Here is a 20,238-nt window from a genome sequence, read left to right on the forward strand (position 1 = left end):
CTATTGTGTGAGGATTCCTCAGGCACCCTGTATACCCAGTTGTAATTTCTTCTCTTTTTAATGAATTCTGGTGGGGTCCGCCTAACCCCAGCTTACCCATAAAAAAAATTGCCTACAAGAATAAGTAGGGGACTATTTGACTTCCGAGATCTTCCAGGAGGTGATGGCAATCAGAAAAAGAAATTCATAGGAACCGTTAAATATAGGGGAGTGATAAATCGACCCCCATATATCTTAAATCGACCGTTTTAACGGAAAACATTTGGGGACTTTAGATCCATCAAGCACGTAATAAAGACTAGAAAAAGGCTCATCGAGATGAACCAACTTTCACTAGCAACAAAGCAGAGGATCTACATGAGGATGCGGATTCTCTCGCTAAATATGGAGCACATAAAGTGGGGTTGGAGTGGTTCGATTTCCTTTCCCCGTGAGAAATTTGTTCTGTATTTTTCATTGTATTTTGTTGTCTTTTTATGCTTTTCCTCTTTGTATTTCTGGTGGACCATCTCGGTTCCTTTTTCAATATATTGCTATTTCAAAAAAAATAAAAATAAAATAAAATAAATATCTACAATGACGTATGTAATATTGAAACATATTACCTCAATGTTGGACAAAGTGATCTGATGCTTCATGAGGTGTTGAAGCATCAAACAGAGGGAGTTTCACCTCTAAGTGCGTACCCAGAAATCCGCCATTCACTATTTAGTGAAGGGCTAAGATTAGAAAGCATGCCTTTTAATGAGATTAATCTTAGCCCTTCTCAAAATAGTGAGTGGCTGATTTATGGTCAACTTAGTCACGACGAAGGTGAAACACCCTGTCAAACATAAGGCGAAATATTTTTCGGGTTCAAACGCGGCAAAAAAAGCAGTTGGAAGTCTATTTTTATAATGGATGCGTCACCATATGAAATAAAGAACTAATTTTGGTGGACATTCACTCCCAAATATGGCTTATATTTGTTAGATCATTTTTTATGACACCTTAATTAGCAATACACTGTATCTACTAGTTCTGCTTTTATTTGGATAGTGTTTGCATGACTGATGCTTATGTTTGAGATGCTAGATTAGGTCGTCACAGTATAAAGAAAAAAATACAATTAACAAAAGACTAATGCTAAGGAGCCGAGAGTGCCACAGACAAATTTGTACTCACAAAAAATAAATCACAAGTGAGCGTGCCATAGGTTTAGGAAAATCAACCAAAAAGTTTTTATTTTTGCACACAAGGCTCATTCTCATTGTTGGTCTTTTTTTGTTGCACACATGCTGCATTCTCATTGTTGGTCTCTCCATTGGTGGTACTCTCAGGTCTCCATATCATTTTCTTTAAAATAATAATGACATGTTTGTTAAAGAGAATTATATGGTGCCCGACCATCAAGTCCCTTCTTGGATTCCGATCAACAATTCAAGGGGAATGGCGGAAGGCATGGTTTGCTTAATGGTCATGATCAAGATCAGATCGTCTCCACCAACAATTCAAGGGGCTCTGGGCTGTGACTGCAGAAATATCATTTCCAGTCAATGAAGCGATGAGAATCTATTATTATAATTCATCTCATATCACAAATAAGTAACTGAAGAAATACAAACATTGCCCCACTCAGCATTGAATAATTTCCAAAATAAACAATTCTAGAATTATGAAATTATGAGATTCTACAGACACACACGGGAGTAGACAAAACATCAACCAACCAACTGTAAAGTCCACAGGATATTACAAAACCCCTATCCATCCATCCATCTGATCCACGCAAGAATTCATGAAAGACGATATTTAGCACCAAAACTCCACCCACCACAGTAAATAAAAATAATGTCAACACAAAAGGAAAGACATAATGCACCCAAAAAAAAAAACAATACTAAATTTCAACAACGGCCACCCTCAACAGTTAGTACTCCCACCTTTTCATCTCCATACCCTCGGGAGGGCTACCCTCTACCTTCTTTGCACCTACATCTTTCCAATTCGTGGACAGCACCGTGCCATTTGACTCCGCCTATACATACAATTCAAGATATCAAATTAGAAAGCCAGGAAAAAGAAGCCTAAAATGAGTTTCTGCAAGAACACTATCTATCACGAAACAAAAAATTAGGTGCAAAGTAACAGGATAAGATCCCAGAAAAAATAAGTGGAGGGTGACAGTGGGCTTGACCTGACTTGAGCCAAGGGTCAAACCCACTTGACAAAAAGTACTTATCAGGACCCAACCCCATAATAGGAGTTGGGTCCACTATTATTTTATCAGGACCCAGCCCCATAATAGGAGTTGGGTCAAATCCATGGTTTTAAATTTCGGCCAAAATATTTTGGTTTTGCCCGCCACCGAAACGAAATTTACATGAAGTCGTTTCTTTAAAAGATTTCGGCTAAATGTAACCGAAATTTAGGTTGAAATTTCGTTTTTAGCCTTATGTACAAAATTTCCACTGAAATCGCCGAAATTTACATCGAAATTTTAAACATTTCGGTCGAAATTAAAAAAAAAAAAAAACGAAATCATAATCATATTTTTACATGATTTCAGCTGAAATTTCGGCCCGAAACTGAAACGTTTCGGTTTCAGTGATGACCAAAACCAACACCGAAACCGAAATTTAAAAGCTTGGTCAAACCCACTTGACGACCAATATTTATCAGGACCCAACCCCATAATAGGAGTTGATGTGCAATTCAGCCTAATGAAATTTAGTACGGGTCCCTATTATTTTAAAAACAATTAGGGAAATGTTATCAGCACTACTGTATTTTGATAAGGGCACTCCTCATTTTATTAAAAGTACGGTATGGCCCGCACCATAGGATGATCCAAAGCGTTCAATAGATGGGCCACAGCCTAAATAGGTTGTGCCCCAAAAATCATTTACATCCTAACCCTCCAATCTGAATGTTAGAGGGTTGATCCTAACCCTCTATAGATCAGAGCGTTAGGATCAACCTATGGAAATAATTATTGGGGCACAACCTAATAGGTTGTGGCCCATCTAATGGACGGTTTGGATCATCCTATGGTGCGGGCCATACCGTACTTTTAATAAAGTGAGTGTCCTCATCAAAATACAGTAGCACTGACAACATTTCCCAACAATTATTATAAAAAATAATAATTTCAACAAGGTTGGTCCTGCTGATGGATGAAATTTCCATATTTTCTCTCTCTTTTTGAGATGAGCTCAGGCGTGGTTCATTGGCTCCCAGGTCAAGTCTTAATAGCCTTGCTCAGTATGGGGTGGGCCTAGAAATCCCATTAGGCTATCCAAGCTATTGACAGCCCTAGGTAAGTGGCTAGAAAGGGAAACGTTCATGGAAATGCAACTCTTGGTATCCCAATCGTCTACCAAATAAGTAGAGGGGCAGTGAAGTCTTACAAAAGATTTTCTCATAGCCCGCCTTGTGTCCTCGTCTGCATCTTGGTAAATGTCACGGAATAGTTTGTTCAAAGCCGCATCACCATCTAGCTTCTCCTCTTTTTCCTGAGAGATGACAACATAAGTTAAATCTCGTTAGTAAATAAGACAAGTATAACATGTGTAGAGTGCAGATTATCTCAGTCATATCCCAAATAAAAAGAAGCAAACACTCAAGGAGATATAAAAGTCACTGAAAACCTCCTTCTTGACTTGTGCTTCCAGCTTATCCCAATCAACCGCTCTTGATTTTGAAGATGGGTAAGTGGGTCTCTGAGATTGAGGACCTGCGAGTTCAACAGGAAAAAAATAGGGAGGCATCAGCGCCCACCCACAAGTTAAAAAGATGGCGCATGGGAAAGATCTGGAGAATTTTTGCTTCAAAATATACCTAGATGCTTCTCCAATGATTTGAATGCGTTCAAAGACATATCAAGCTTGCAGATTTTAGGTAGAAGAAAAATGTCAAAGAATGGAGATTTAAGGAAGCTCCAATCGTTTTGATAGAAATTTAAGGTTTTATCTCAATTTCCCTTATCGCACAAAAAGACACATATGGGTGCTTCTAACCTAACATAATCCAAATATTAGGGTTGGGGCCAACCAATGGATGGACCGCACCATGGCCCAAAAATCTCATATTTTGAGAAACGGTTGTGTTGGTTCAATGGGATCAAACACGATGTGCAGCAAACTACATGTAAGAAACACAAAACATGCAAAGCAAAACACAAAATTTACGTGGTTCAATAGTGTGCCTACGTCCACGAGAGGAGAGTTTCATTATTTTGATAAGGATTGCAAAACTCTAATTTCATTCCACTTGGCCAAGAAATGCACGATAACCTTACTTCACGTAACCATTCTCTGAAAGTGACCAATATCCGACTGTTGTTGATAATGCTGATGATTGGCCGAGGAGGCATAGAACGTGAGGCCGGAGAAAAGGGTTTGTTCGTGGGAAGGTGGGTGGGGGGAGGAAGATTGAGTCTTCAAAGTATTGAAGAGAGAGACAGAGATCTTGTTAGTGAGAGTTTTGCAATCCTAACCAAAATGCCTCTCTTGTCGTTTATACCATAGGTTTTCAAAAAACCTAAAAAACAAACTTTCTACTTTTTTCCTGATTGCCTTCCCACACAAGTTATGTGAAATAAGGCAGCCGTCATTTGGACCTTCCTGGGGCCAATAGGAAATGTGGATGCTAGTGAGGCAGAGGTAAGAGTGGCATACCAAGGTTTAAAGCTTCTAGATAGGGCCCTATTGAATAGAACGATTGTAAAGGGAGAGATTTGAGAGAGAGAGAGAGAGAGAGAGAGAGAGAGAGAGAGAGAGAGAGAGAGAATAGGGTTTGTGATTTCGGCAACTCCAAAAAAGAGAATAAAACTGAGAGAATGGCATGCGAGAGAGATGGAGAAAATGAGAATGGCAAGATAGATGAAACTCTTCTTCTTCTTTCTTCCTTGGGATCTTTGCTCTAATACCATGTTAGAAATGAGATTAGGGTTAGAAGGGAGGAAGAAGAAGAGGAATGGAGTCTCCACTAGGGAGCTCCTCATGTAAATGATTCATATATAGGCCTAAATAGGGTATCCAATGTACAATTACTACAATACCCCTAATGTTACAAGTAATAACTTAACTACCCTAACACACTACTCAAACAAAATGATGAAATTTTAGGATGAAAATTTGGAAAATGCTAGAATAGGTACAAATACATACTTAGAAACCATCACATAAGCAAAAAACAAGCATCCATAATGACTTAATCACATCGAACACCTAGTGACATGCGTTTTTGCATATGTTCAATAAAGAAGTATAGTGTAATGAAGTATAAGAAAGTATGATGATCAGTCCCCCCTCTAAGGAGCCCAACTCTATGTCAATACTACATTGAGTTATGAGGTATTATTGGTCCTATGTCGATATGACATCCCATGCATAAGATATGGTTACTTAGTTGCGCAGTTCAATGATGTTGCCTACCAAATAGCCTTCTCTACATTAATGAAATGAAAATAATATCTTTTCATTTTCTGTCGTTCAGACCATTTTGGTTGAATTTTGGGAATTTCGGTCGAATAATGACAAGAAAGGAAATCATGTAGATTTCGTTTCGGTGGGGATGGAAATGGAAACATTTAGGTCGTTTCGGGGAAATTTAAAACCATGGTTCCAGGTAAATTCAATGCTTGTCTCCTCCTTGTTAACTACTAACACCACTAATCTATAGCGCCGATCCAAAACTTATAGAAACTTTACCCAAAAACTAAGTGAAAATCATTCAAAAACTTCATAAATCATAATAAACCACCCAATAGGTTTCATTATTGACATCAGCAGGATGTTTTTGTTCCCATTATCACCTTTAGCTCTCGGTCAAATATTTTTTCATAAACATTGCTTGTATCACCTAGATCTAATTGCACTGGCTTCTCTGACCTCAAGCCATACTCATCCTTTTAATGTTCAACCATTTGTTCCTTTTTTTCCTCTTTTTGTGGATCCGGATATGTTTCCAGTCGTCAAAGAGGTGTAACAGATTTTACTTGTGGCTAATGAAGGATACTGAGGGGGAAAGGTCATTCATGGAATAGGACGGAGATTGAGGGGAATCAAAATTCATAAGCTACAAATAACAAAGGAGTGAAATAGAGAGAAAGAACTATGTGTTTTGTCTTCTAAAGATTCCAGGTTATTGCAATAATCACCGACCTACCAGGTCTTACACAAATAAGATAAATGCAAGGCAGTGGTAAAAATAATATAGCGGGAGTAAATGGTGGAAGCATCATATGCGTGTATGGAGTCCCTTGCTTTAATAATGGCACTCCTCTCTTCATTTCTCTCCTCTCTTCACTACAATTCCCAAAGAGCTATCAACAGCTAACCAGCAGAAGAATTTAATAAAGTCAGGAGTGATTCTAAAATTTTGCCATTATACAGTCTTTTCAATGCTAGAGTGAGTATAACAAGTAAATGTTGACCGAAACTCAAATTGGCAAGGAAATGATCATCAACGGAAAATTATGTGTGTAAATAGACTAGATGTTTCATTATCAGATTCTCATCAATAACCATGGAATAGATGTTAACTCAGAATTAAGAAACCTCTAAAAATTTTAACAACTTACAACCCAAATAGAGCTTTCTCATATCGCGCATGATATTAAAATATCAAAGATTAGCACTTCATTAATTATTTAGCGTAGTAGAACCTAAATGACATAGCCGACCCCAACTAGTTTGGGACAAAGGCTTTGTTGAGCTGAGTTGAGTTGAGCTGAGTAGAACCTAAATGACAAATACATATCGCTTCCAAAAGATACATGATACTCAATTTATGGAATGGCCATCATGTAGAACAAAATCAACAATCAATTTCTAACAGGCATAGTGGCCTCACATGGAAAAGTTTGTGTCCAAGCACAAGTAGCATGCAAAAAGATAGCAAATACTATGAGGGATTAACAACAAAGGATGAACTGCGATCATAATTCTATAGAAAGATAAAGAAATCAAACAGAGAAGCAAAGCCAGTATCATACATTCAGCAAGCATAAAAAACTACCTGATGTTACATTTATCTTCTGAGGAACTGTAATATCCTTACTAAATTCCAAAGAAGTCCAATTAATAGCTTCAGCTTTCGAGAGACGGATCTCTATTTTGGTAAGTAATATTTCATATCTGCATTTTTCGGGGATTATCTGTTTTATCACTCAGGAAACACAAAAAAGGCAAACCAATTAGCTACCAAAATAAGTGATGGGTAAAAAGGAAACTTGGTAATCCTGTGTGCGGAAATTAAGAAAAGAGTTTATGCAAAGATCTGAAGAACTTTAAATGGCATGCATACTTTTCTAATTATGTTGTTACCTTGGGTAGGAACAACATAAACACTCAGATACTACACGGGCTTATTCTTTACTGATAACAAAACAAAGAAATAAAGTGCCTCTATATTTAGTTGTCGAAGGCTTTAGTAGATAATGATGACAACATTAATTTGTGGATAAAGAAATTCTAGTTTCTTTTCTAAATGAAAAAGAAATTACCTTCCCAAACAGACGTGGTTGAAAATGATACGCAGCTTCACCAGGGACCTCGATGGTAACACTAAGCTGAAAAGCGAGAACGTAATATACACTTTACAATCTTATGGCCAATATTTTTTTCTAGAATAATTGAATCCCAAGATTGAAAATAAAATGTGTAAAATTAATGATGCGCATTGCTTAAATGAGAAGCATACTATCTGTTCACCAAATTCAACCAGCACGCTTTTTGCAGGTACACCCTTTGCAAAAATGGATACCACTACTTCATTTGGCTTCTGATAATATTCGTACCTGCATCACAGATTCTTTTGTCAACATAACAGGGATGGCAATACATGTTACACAGAGGCAAGTATAAAGAAACTTATCTACCACTCAAACATTTTTATCAAAATTTACTATTTTAAGTTTCATAGAACCCACCTGAGGGCAAATAAAGCCCACAGGTCCAAAACTAACACCACTACAGATAGGCAAGCCAAGTCCAAAACATATAGATGGTAGAAATTAACTGATTAGTAAGAGAATTTCCTAGCCCATAGGCCTCCACATCAACATTGTGAATTTGAATATTGACCAACTAAGAGAATAGCAACGTTTTAAAAGGCAGAGGTGTTAGGCAAGGTGCTCAACCATCGCATGCGACAAGGAGAAATCATCACTCATTTATTAATTTATTTTTAAATTAAAAAATTAGAAAAATAAATAGAACATAAAAAAGTTAAGAAAAATACATAAAAGTCCAAAAAGACGAGCCATAAGCTTCAAGGCCTGAGACATAAGTCTCAGGATTTTTTTATTCTAAAATCTGGAAAAAAGAAATAATAAAAAGAGAAACCAAAAATAAGAAAAACAGCAAAATACAGTATATGGAAAGAGAATATGCATCTTTCCAAGCATAAATCATCATTTAATATTCTTTAGTTTTTTTTAAAAAACAAAAGAATATAAACCTGAAGCATCTAAAAAGATAGTACAATCTAGAATTTCAATGGTGTCACTCAATGATGTGTTTCAGCTTGGTGATGCTTGAAGCCGTTTGCAGTTTGCATCACCAGTGCCCTTTTGGTTACAAACTTTACAATCAATATACCCCATAGAATAATCTCTAAACCCTTCTCATGTATATTTCCCTACAAAATTATTTCCCCCACAAAACACACTCAAAGATGCTACAAAAAAAACTAAATTATCACCTAACTACAAAACAACATAAAAGAAAAGGAAAAATAATTGAACTTCAAAGAAGGCAGGGTCAAAAGAAAAAAATGTGAAAAAAGAGGTTTCTATTCACCATTGCAGTATGAGCTCATTCTCCACAAACTTCACATTAAAAGGATCAATTGCTGAAAGCAAATGCCCCAAATTAACAGATTTTAATTCTGTGGTGTAGTTTTTAGTAATCAAGATGATAGAGTTTCTCCAAAAACCAACCCCCCCAAACCCCGAATCTTCTACTTTTCTCATATAAAACTGTTTTGATTCATGAAATGGCCTTTATATAAAGTTACAAACTCTCTAGCTTAACTATTTGATTATGTTTTTAAGTTAGAAAAGCCGACAAGAATAAATAATAATAATGATACAATTCTTTAGGTAGTGCTTGGTCGCACAAACTCTCAGCATCTATTGGGATTTGATAGAAAAGTAAACCCAATTCCTTGTATGTTTGCCAACATTGCATTAAAATTCTAGGAGACTCCCCAACATGTTTTTTTTATTTTAAAGATGACAATTTTATTGATACTATGAACGGTACAATGGGGACCAGGGGTCCCAACTTACATTACATAGTAAACAATTCATATTTATCTGGCCAGAAGCATACTCCTAGGCCAGTAGGGTTACTAAAAGAAGGATACTTTGTACCATAGCCACAAATACCAACTCTTCCTCCAGGCCTCGTTTAATATTTCAAATCCCCAAGAGCTAAGATTCTAGCAATCTTCCTCAGGAACAACAGGCCACCCAAAAACCAAAAAATTAGCACCGCCCCACCTTAACTGGCTAAACTATGCCACACACTTCTCCAGTTCCTCAAGGATGTACTGGATTAGAAAGTCCGGCATTTCGGCGAGCAATTCCTCCTGAACCCGCTCCAGACAACTAGGGATTCTTTTGTCGGCAATCCTTTCTTCCACTTGACGGATACCTACCACCTTATAGCTTCCCAATTTAGCCTCCTCTCAGCCCTTTCTTTAGGACTCCCCAACATGTTTCATACATAATTATTGCTTGTTTTCCCATGTGGCACCCGTGTGGCGCCATGTCCCCCCTTCTCACATTCAAACCAAATTCTACCAAAAAGGAGGCAGAAAAACAAGCAATAATGCATTTCCTTAAGTTTTATTTTAAAAACAAGAAAAACTAGCACTTCCTAAAGTTTTATTTTAAAATTCTATCATTTGCATTTCCATACATTTCTATGTTTTTACAGGATTTCCATCGAAATTTCCAGCCGAAATTGAGATGTTCCTGTTTCTGTAGCGACATAAATCGAAATTTAAAACCTGATTATAGCTTCTTATGTTTGAGACCCTTATTGTCATTCCAAGATCATCGCATTCTTGTAGGAGGAGATTGCCTTGATGTGATATGTTAAGCAAGGTTGGATATTTGCAAGACTGGAGCATCTCAGAGCAATCGCAGAATCATCATTTCAAGATTCCTCAAACCTTAAGATAATTTTATCAGATTTTGATAACAAATTCAAACTCAATAGCATTTTAAGTTTCTTTAAATTCTCATTTGAATAGGAATCAAGTTGGTGGGTACTTGTCGACCAGAATTATTTTCATACAGTAGCTGCTATTCGGGCTTCATAGCTTCTAGGCTAGTTCAGAAAAAAAAAGAAAGAAAGATGCAGCTATAGAGAATGAAATCAATGCATGGAACTGTTATAGATGTAACAGATTCAACAGTCAACACACAAGAACATGTTGTAATTAGGTCATACAAAGCCATATTCGAATGCAATTATTCGTCAAAAAAGCAGGTAAAACTAATCAAGTTTGCAACCTGCAATCTCCAATTATCAGAAAAGGACTAATAGTTCTCATTGGACAGCTTCTGCCCAAGGACTGCCCAATTAACAAGGATAAGAAACCTAAAAGACATCTTACATGTGGTTTTCCATTAAATTCACAACTATGATCTAGGGTTGGCTCCATTACATCATGAACATCGCACAATCGCCAATCTCCAAGAAACGTCAATAATAAGACATGCTTCAAGACAAACTAAGGTTCTTTCTGCAGATAACTGTAAAATCACCAAGGTATAGCAAGCACAAAGAAAGTTGCCAACTACCTGTACTTTGGTTTAGCCGGTGTTGTCACCACTGACTTACGGGATTGGTCATGTTGCGGCTCAGAATCTTTTACAGTTCCAGCAGTTACATCTGAAGAATGAGAACATGCTGGGGCAGTATGCGTCAGTTCGTTTGGTAAATCATTAGTTTCCTCTGCATAATCATACAAATGATGCATCAATGGAAGAGAGAGACCTGATGTTCACAAAATATGAGATGGGAAAAAAATTCAAACAATGTAACATCTCACTCCGAAGAGTTTACAAAATGGCATGTTCTTTTGTTATAGAACCACTCAACAACTTCACCATTATCCCATACAGCAGACCAACACCAAAGATCACCACATGGAAACAACACAATTTATATGCAGAAGCCCACTTCTGTCCTCCACACGAGACCCTGAATGATCTTTCATTCCTTCACTCCTTTCTACTGTAACAAATGATGGGAATTATGACAATACAAGGGGGACGCATCACTTGCCCAATGAAAAGCCCAAAGCACGTCCTCCTCTGTAAGATTTTATTATTCCACTTAAATTTAGTAACATGCTGACATGAGTTTTCAACATTGTTTTAAAATGAAGCTAGAAACTATAGAACTGTCAATATATTAAAGTTACTCTCTGATGCGCCTACATTTCTACTATTGGTTTCAGTGGAGCAGGTTCTTTGTATCGATATGAAGAGGCAAATTGTTGTTTCAGTGTAAATAGAAATCTCCAGAGGCTCTTATAATAAGTCATTTCACAAGGTTACATTAATTGCCAGCAAATTAATATATCAGCAAATGAGTACATGGAAGCCTTGAATAAGTAGAATATACTGGTAACAGGTACACTAATTTATTTCATCATATTCCTTCTAAAATTCCATTTTAAAAATACAAATCAGGGTTCCCAACAATGAGGTGTACCATTTTTTGATGGTTTGGCTAATTCATTAAGAAAGAGAACACAAAAGACAAAAGAAAATGAGATGGCAAGTAATGCAAACTAGTTCTCTACACTGACGAGACTTCCATCACATATCTACAGATCTACAAATATAACTGAATTCTAGTTCTAGAAACCCTTTAATCAAATAGGAGAATCTTCACAAACAAATGCACCAAACTAGAGAGTGATAGAAGCTTAAAAGAAAAGTGGCATGATCTGCAATTCCAAGCAACAACGGATGCAGTTCTCAATAATACATAAATAGACTTCTAATCCTTTCCAGTTTAAACTTCTATCCAGATCAGGATGCTAGTTGTTGTACTAAGAGTCCTAAGATTAGAGGGATATACATGGAAGGATAATGATAAACTCAGAAACAGATAAAAAATTAAGAATCATAATCTAACCTACCTAAATCATTTAGGCTAGTCACCTAATCCAACACCCTGACGATCCAACAATAAGATCTCATATTCTCTAACATACTCCCTCAAAGGTTGATCTCCTGATGAGTTACTCCTGCTGATTGTGACTGATATGTGTTGTTGTTGATGTAGGCAGTGTTACTTGCAACATGTGCTACGAATTGGGCTTACGAAAGCCAATGGGTCTCGATATCGATCATAATGGGAAGGAACTACTCATTTTCTCATGAGATGATCAAGGGGGCGACATAGAATACTTCCACTGGCAATGTCACGAAAAGCGTGACTACTATAGGAATAACACGGCAATTTTCACTTTTTTTCTTTTCAAGGTGAATATCAAATTAGGGGTGAATGTTTCACTAAAGATAGAAGGAGGTGTTCCAAGTAAATAAGCGGATTCTAAGATGCAAGAGGAAAACCCAGAAAAGTAGAATGTAAAAGGGGTGCCACTAACAATATTTAGGGGTACGGATTATGTTAAAGACATAAGAATTATGTGAACCTATGTTTTCAGTTGATCTCGGGTTTAGCATGCCGTTAACCCATGACTCATAGGTCTTGTGGGTTATGTATATGCCCCTTTGATCACGAATACCCTTTGATCTTGCATGATCACGATTAGATACAATGAATTTCAGTATTTTATTCCTTGAGCTACGCTTTGAACTTTGAATTTGAGTAACCTTCGATCATGTATTATTCGATAGTAAATTTAATAAATCCATGTTACATCCTTGATCTACATGTGGATCCTATGATTGTGAACACATCTGAGGCTTACATTTTTTAAACTTAGAAAACCCCCGCCAATGGGGTCACAATGGCACACACAACACACAAGGGCACCCCATTGATCCATTCAAACAAAGTGCAATCATAAAGGCACGAACACTATCAAAATGGCTCACAATTATAGAATTATAGGATCAATAAATGCACTTTGTTAATAAGGACCAATGAAGGCGCCCTTGTAGCTCACTTTTTGCAAGGGCACCCTTAAGTTTATCATTCTTCTTAATCTTTTTACCATTAAATTAAAAAATACTAGTGCGGCAACCCCTGCGATGCATGGGGAGAGAAAAATAAATAATTCATAAAAAGATGTGTCAAAAATACTTGTAAAAAGAAGGGAATGCATTCGTAAAAAGAAGTAGGTGGAACAAAAGAAAACCCAAAAAAAAAAAACACATGAATAAAGCAGGGTTTACAAAATTTAGAGAAATATAATTTCTTCAAAGGAAAACTCCAAACCCTCCCTGTTTGGATTGCAGGAAAGACTTTTGTGATAGAAAGCCTTTTCATAACTTTTTTTCCATTTCAACAACTTAGAAGACAATGATGGGGATATAGATAGATTTAGAGGGATAGCATGATAAATTGTAGGTCTTTCTAATTTAAAGTCAAGGGTTGGCTATGTTCTTGGGAGTAGCAGATGTGCCATCTGACATTCTAAAACAAAAGTCGCCCTAGTTTCTCCAAGCATGTGCCTAAATATCACAAGTACAAATGAATAAACTTACCCCGTGCGATGTCCGTCGCGCTAAATATAAAGTAAATGATAATAAGTACAGTGAAGCAGACATAAATGTAGGAATAATAAAACGGTAATGAAATGTCCACATTGTTTGAGCTTACAGAGTGATAATTCATGAATAAGACTAAATGCATGAAGATTAAATAAATTTTAGGGGTATCCAGTAAGCTCCTAGAGCCTAGAGCCTCTCTGAGCACATCTAAAATTATTTACCTACAATCCCATACACGAATGGCTTTGAAGTTAAATGAAAATAATCTTATTTGCAGATAAGGACCAATAATAGTGTCATCCCATAAGACCCTTAATCTCAATTGCAAGATAGCATTAATCAGTTATAATCTACTCCACAGATAGGGTGTGCCAAAAAAAATCTAATTCATAGGACGATCAATGTCCGGATATGCAGACTTTCTTTTCCTAAATAAAGAAAAAGAAAGAAACGGCCAAGAAAAGAGTCCTAAATTAATTTAATAAACCACCCCTCTAATAATTAATTTCAAAGAGAGATCGAGAGATCCCGAAATTTCAGGCTCAGCTCCATAGAGTTTTCAGGAAATATCTTGGGTTGCCTTTCACATTAAACATTCGAGCAAAAATTCTGTTTTTGGCTTGGTTAAAAAATATGGGGTAGAATCATATAGCGAGAAAGAGTTCCCACAATTTAAAGTACTTGATTCCACGTCGGATTGAGGCTGGATCAGGGACTGTCCACGTCAGCGTGAATAGTGAAACCCCCATCCTGCTATATTATAATATATATCTATAATATATACTAAGCCTGTAGGATTCCAAAATGTCATTCGTCTTTTCCAAGAAAAAAAAATTTGGAAAAGTTTTACCATTTTGCTAGCCACCTTCTCTGAAGGCTACGTCTCGCCCGTCCTTTGCAATTCTGTGTTCAGAGATTTGTCTTATTAACCATGTTGAAAAACCTGGCGGAAATACTATGTCTGGAAAGGTAGCTAGCAATAATAAGTACCGAAAGAAGCTACCGATATTAATCATTACTTATTAAAGTTTTGTAGGGAAATTACGGACCACGGGTGTGTGTATATGACAATTACGAATAAAACTACAGAGAGGAGGTGTCGAAATATGACAATTACGAACAAACTACTTTTCTTGATGAATTTTTTGGGGATATTAGGACTCCGGCACACCTTGCAAAATATTTACGAATTCCGGGCACCTGAAAAGGACCACCATATGATGGAAACCTCTATAGATTGGAGGGCTAGGATCAGCCTATGGAACTGATTTTACGGGCACGGCCTATTGATGTTGTGTTCCATCACATCGACTGTTTGGATCAACTGTTGATGTCGTCCGTACAGTTCTTTGTCGGCAAGTGCATCGCATGGGTGTTTTACTAGTAGTGTGTGTGTGTGTGTGTGTGTGTGTACATAAAAGACTTAGATCCCGCCAATGGAGGACATACGTTGGCCCTATCCAAGGTTTTAAATCTCGGTTTCGGTTTCGGTACGAAATTTCGGATGAAATCTTGTAAAAATTTCACCGAAATTTCCGAAACATTTCACCGAAATTTTGTACTTCACCGAAACGTTTCACCGCCGAAATTTCCGAAACGTTTCGGCAAAGTTTCGTACTTTTCCGACTCACAGTGAATTTCGTTTCGGTTTCCACCGAAACCGAAATATTCCGGCCGAAACGAAACGTTTCGGCCGAAATTTAAAACCATGGCCCTATCGACACGTATATGCGAATAAGAACAGGAACTAGTTCCAACATCGCTAACCGCCTACTTAATGAATGTGATTAGTTCATCTTCTTTCACTATTGGATTATTTAGAACATCTGAAACCTTTGGATTAATGTCTAGGTACTTTCTTTACTTTTGAGTTCCTCCTTCCTTCTTGGCATGCTTGACCCAACTAAAATGATCTGTTAGTATGTACTAGGCTTTGGCTGACTGTGGATCTAACATTTTCAGATTTTGATCCTCATGGCGTCGACGAGGGAGTGGAAGCTTACGATTCTTTCAGTCATTTTATTAGTTCCTTTGATTATTTTTACAGTGAGTGAGTATTTGAGTTGAACATGGTTACAGAACTATTTTAATTCTGTTGTAGATTGGTAGAGAGAGATGTGATAGAGAGTGGATTTATGATAAATTCTTATGACCTTTTAGTAGAGATTTAATTGCCATGAATGGGTCTGATAATTTTCTGCTTAGCCTTGTATACTTGTAGAGGTTGCTTTGCATGTATACAGCGCTCCACTTTTTTGTCGTGTAGTATTTAAAGGGATTTTAGAGGATATTACGGTTCTCAAAAAGTTCTTTAAACCCTTTAAATACTACACGACAAACAAGTGGAGCGCATGTTTATTGAAACACTTAGCGCAGATATCATTTCCCTAATTTTAAATATTTTTAATAAAAAGTAAAAATGTCTGTGTCTATTTTTACTTTTTAAATTTTTAAATATTATGTATTAATTTTAAATATTTTTAATACAATAAATTAATTATTTTTCCTATTTTTAAATAAAATAAATCATTTTGTAGAACTTCCAAAAGTTTCACCATAAACCTCCATCATTAGCATATGCTTCCATACATTTTTCGTGATTTTACAAGATTTCAACAGAAAATCCGAAACGAAACTTACATGCTTCTAGGTTTCAAGTGAAATTACGTAATATAAACACTTATGATGTAAAGTTTCAACTCCGGTTGTGTTTTTCAAAGCCTGTCCCAAGCCAGGATAAAGGAGGAGGGTTGGCGTCAGGTTGGCAGCTAGCCGTAAACTTTGCCACTCTTCTATGAAATGAATCCTATAGAAAACCTTCTTCATGAAAAGTTTCTAAGGGATTCATTAACCAACCCCAACTAGTTTGGGACAAAGGCTTAGTTAAGTTGAGTTGAGATGATGTAAAGTTTCGATCCACCAAACTGAAACGAAACCGAACCAACACTGATACGGCCGAAATTTCATAATTTTTTTAAATCCAGCGCAATTCATTTTGGACCAAAATTTGGTACCATGGATATACATAACAAGTATGAACCTTTTATGAGTTACTTTCTCATTTTCGCACAAGATGGAACCTTCCCTTTCTCATACCTCTAAATTTGTTTTGAAGCAGATTCCACCAAATAAGGAAAAGACGGACAATTTGGCAGCCATAAGATTTACCTTTTTCTCATTGGCCATCTCTTTAGACTCAAAACATGTTTTTTCCATACCAATAAAAAAAAAATGCTTTTTCCACCCGGAGAGTCAATCAAGAAAATTTTCCATGTGGAGACAATCATGCAATTCAAATATTTCTTCCTTTACTCCGGAGTCACAACTCGGCTCTATAGCACGAGCTAGTCTGTCGTCAAATAGGCCAAGGTTGGTATGGTTTGAACCAAAAACCCCACAAGTGGAAATAGTTGTTCCCAGAGACGAAGCAACTCAGTTCCATAAATTGAATAAGTAGGAGACTGGCCAGTAGGTCCTAAAATTAGTACTGAATTCTAGTTCTAGAAACCCCTTTAAAGAGGTGCACACCCAAGAATCTTCACCAAAAAAACAGCACCAACTAGAGAAGCATCGAAACTACAATAAAGGGTTATGCAACTAACACATTGGTGAAAATGGCAACCCCCCTTTCTTCTATCTAAAAAGAGAAAGCATGCAAAACAAAAACTAATACTAGTTGAACAGGACAAGTCGAGCTGGTAACAAATAACAGAGAGGAGATATTCACGTTATAGCAATACTCAATACGATAATTATTGGCTTTAGCTCTGATTGATCGCAACAATATGTAGCTAAATTGAAAATTTACTGATTAATAAAAAGCAGTCGTGTTAGTAGCGACGGCAACAAAGCAAGTGTGTTGCAGGGTTAGATAAAAAGACTTGGAGGGAAGGGCATCCTCGCAGAATGCTGCTACTGTATGGTAGCAGCATATGACACAGGGCTAATGCATGACAAAAGACGTTGAACTCCTACTCTGACCACACACGAGTTTGGATGGGGTGATTTCCATGTCAATTGAGAATCATGCTGGCCTCACAACACTCATGATGGTGACGGTATCATGGGACCCTTTATGGCTTCTACTCTGCAATTTGGACTTCCTTTGGGGTACAAATGGTACAAATGAGTTTGAAAGGAATTTTAGAGGATTTAATACTTGTTTTAGAAAGATCTTGTGTCAATTACTGTGTTAGGAAGATTATTCATTTAGCAAACATGTGGAAAGTTGTGCAAAAGAAGGCAGCAGGTAGGGTTAAAGGCTTCAAGAAGCTACTTGATATTAGAACATTGGTTCTTTTAGGGAGCAACAGTTACATTACATGTGATGGGGAGGAGAGATCTTAGTAAACTAAACTTAGACATTCATTAGCATTACCTACGAGGAGGGTAGCAACTCCAATGATGCTGACAAAGGTGATATGAGATCTGGACATAGTTGTAGATAGTGCAGCGTGAAGTCAGCAGATTGATACAGGGGTTGATATAAAACATAATATCGGATGCTATTCACATCACTTTGACCATTTCATACAACATTTGAGGTAAAGCTATCTAGGTTAATTATCATTCACCTACTGCAAAGGATCATAATTTCAATGAAGGAGCCAAGATGAATATTATATATAAGGAATTGCTGGAGTGATTAAAAACCACATGCTGTCCAAATAGCACTAAGTCACTGCAATCTGGTTTTCTTGTAGCTTCTAGAGACTGTATATCATATTATAATCCAGACTTGACGGTAAATGACTATGCTACAGTTCGAACCCGAAAAAGTTATACTAGAAAATAAATACCTGCAATGCGCTGATCACATTCCTTTATCAAATTGGTGAATCTTGAATCACCTGGTGCTAAACCAGCACCAACTTCAAGAGCTGCCTTTGCTGTCTGATATTCTTCAAGTTTAATGCACGCAGTGCTGCCAATCAAATTTATATAGAGGAAGAGATATACAGTGAGGATATTCAAATTATAGAAAGACAGTAATAGGCAATTCAAAAAAGATTTGATGTAAACGGAATATTTGCATTGATCAACAGAGGAAACAATTAGCGTTAATGAATCATAAGAATTAAAGATGAAGCATATGAATTGAAGGATATCACTATATGCATTTAACAGTGCAGTAGATTTTTTCCGGACAAGTAAACTTTTACTAAAGACTAGCGAAAGCTAGCAAAGACATATAACAAAGATATTAAAAGGGGGGAAAAGAAACAAATTACAAACTAGGCATCTCACGCCAAACTGTCAAATTCGAATAAGAAACTCCAAAATTAGCCAACAATTCAGCTGGGGTATTAACTCCGCTGTGAATACAGCAAAAAAGGGGAGGGTCATGTTAGGCACCATCGACTTATATGATATTTTACACTTGCAAACTTTGAAAATGGTTTCAAATTTCCATCGACATGTGTCTTTTTTCGACCGGGCTTCCTTGGGGGCAGGCCCAAAGTCCCAAGCAAAGTATGAACTTTGATTCCTTGTATGCACCAACATACCCCCACTCCCCCACCCCGCGCCCCGCAAAAAAAAAACAGAGAGAGAGAGAGAGAGAGAGAGAGAGAGAGAGAGAGAGAAGAAGAGAAAAGAAGAAGAAAAAGAAGAAACCCCACACTTCCAAGAAATACTAATTCTCATTCCATTAACACAATGAGAAAGTTAAAATATATTTAACAATGACACGATAGCATATGTGAATATATCTACGTTTAAAATAGCCGACCCCAACTAGTTTGGGACAAAGGCTTAGTTGAGCTGAGTTGAGTATATCTATGTTTAAAAAGAACCTCACTATTCCAGATATGCGTGACATTTTTTTGTTTTGAATGATGAAAGCATTTCATTAAAGAAGGTGAGACCGAGGGGCCCCCAAGGTACAACGAAACAGAAATGAAAAAAAAAAAAACAAACAACAACAAAAAGCAACAACTGGGGGGGGGATAAAAAAGCTCTAAACTTTCCTTTGAAACACCTTCTCTAGCCAATTTGTCAGCCTCCCCATTGCTACAAATCTCCAAGGAAACACTTTAGAACCTCTTAGCCACCTGATAACATTGAGAGAGTCCCCTTCAATCTCAACCTTATTCAAATCCGCATTGTGGAGCAATTTAAATCCTTGATGAATAGCACGAACTTCCTCCTCGTTTGTATCAGTTACCCCAATCGGTCCTCAGAGATGCGTGACATTAGGTGTTTGATCTTGCTAAACCATTATGGATGATGGTCTTGAATATGCAAGATTTTCCTCGAGTGTATACGCCTATTCTAGCATTTTTTTTAAAGTTTCATCTAAAATTTTCATTGTTTCCATAGACTTGCATAAACATCCATGAATTTTACAGATTTGCATTGACTTCCATAATTTTCCACAAAATTCTACCACATCCGTGGGGGGGGCTTCAGACCGAAACTAAAGTTTGATTCCTTGGATTTGACGGCCAGCCTATCTTCCCTTAACTTTTGCGTAATAATAAATGGTGTTTCATACGTTCATCTTTTCTTTTCTTTTCTTTTTTTTTTCTTTTTTTTTGAGG

General features: G+C 36.9%; 1 protein-coding gene across 1 annotated transcript in view; it reads right to left on the reverse strand.

Annotated features, from left to right (window-relative positions):
- Window positions 1–1,625: 1,625 nt before the first annotated feature.
- Window positions 1,626–20,238, reverse strand: part of LOC143890531 (protein SGT1 homolog) — a 34,374-nt gene continuing 15,761 nt past the window's right edge. Inside the window, exons 3-10 of the mRNA XM_077395269.1 lie at window positions 18,496–18,620; window positions 10,802–10,955; window positions 7,687–7,783; window positions 7,490–7,555; window positions 7,003–7,141; window positions 3,630–3,715; window positions 3,390–3,494; window positions 1,626–2,017 (exon numbers count right to left, since the gene is read on the reverse strand). Of these exons, the coding sequence (XP_077251384.1) occupies window positions 1,910–2,017; window positions 3,390–3,494; window positions 3,630–3,715; window positions 7,003–7,141; window positions 7,490–7,555; window positions 7,687–7,783; window positions 10,802–10,955; window positions 18,496–18,620 (880 nt within the window). The 3' untranslated portion in view covers window positions 1,626–1,909. The remainder of the gene's footprint in view (window positions 2,018–3,389; window positions 3,495–3,629; window positions 3,716–7,002; window positions 7,142–7,489; window positions 7,556–7,686; window positions 7,784–10,801; window positions 10,956–18,495; window positions 18,621–20,238) is intronic.

This window comes from Tasmannia lanceolata, unplaced genomic scaffold (assembly GCF_043159265.1).
Source record: "Tasmannia lanceolata isolate RefF3 unplaced genomic scaffold, GAP_Taslan_0.1 ptg000013l, whole genome shotgun sequence".
NCBI lineage: Eukaryota > Viridiplantae > Streptophyta > Magnoliopsida > Canellales > Winteraceae > Tasmannia > Tasmannia lanceolata.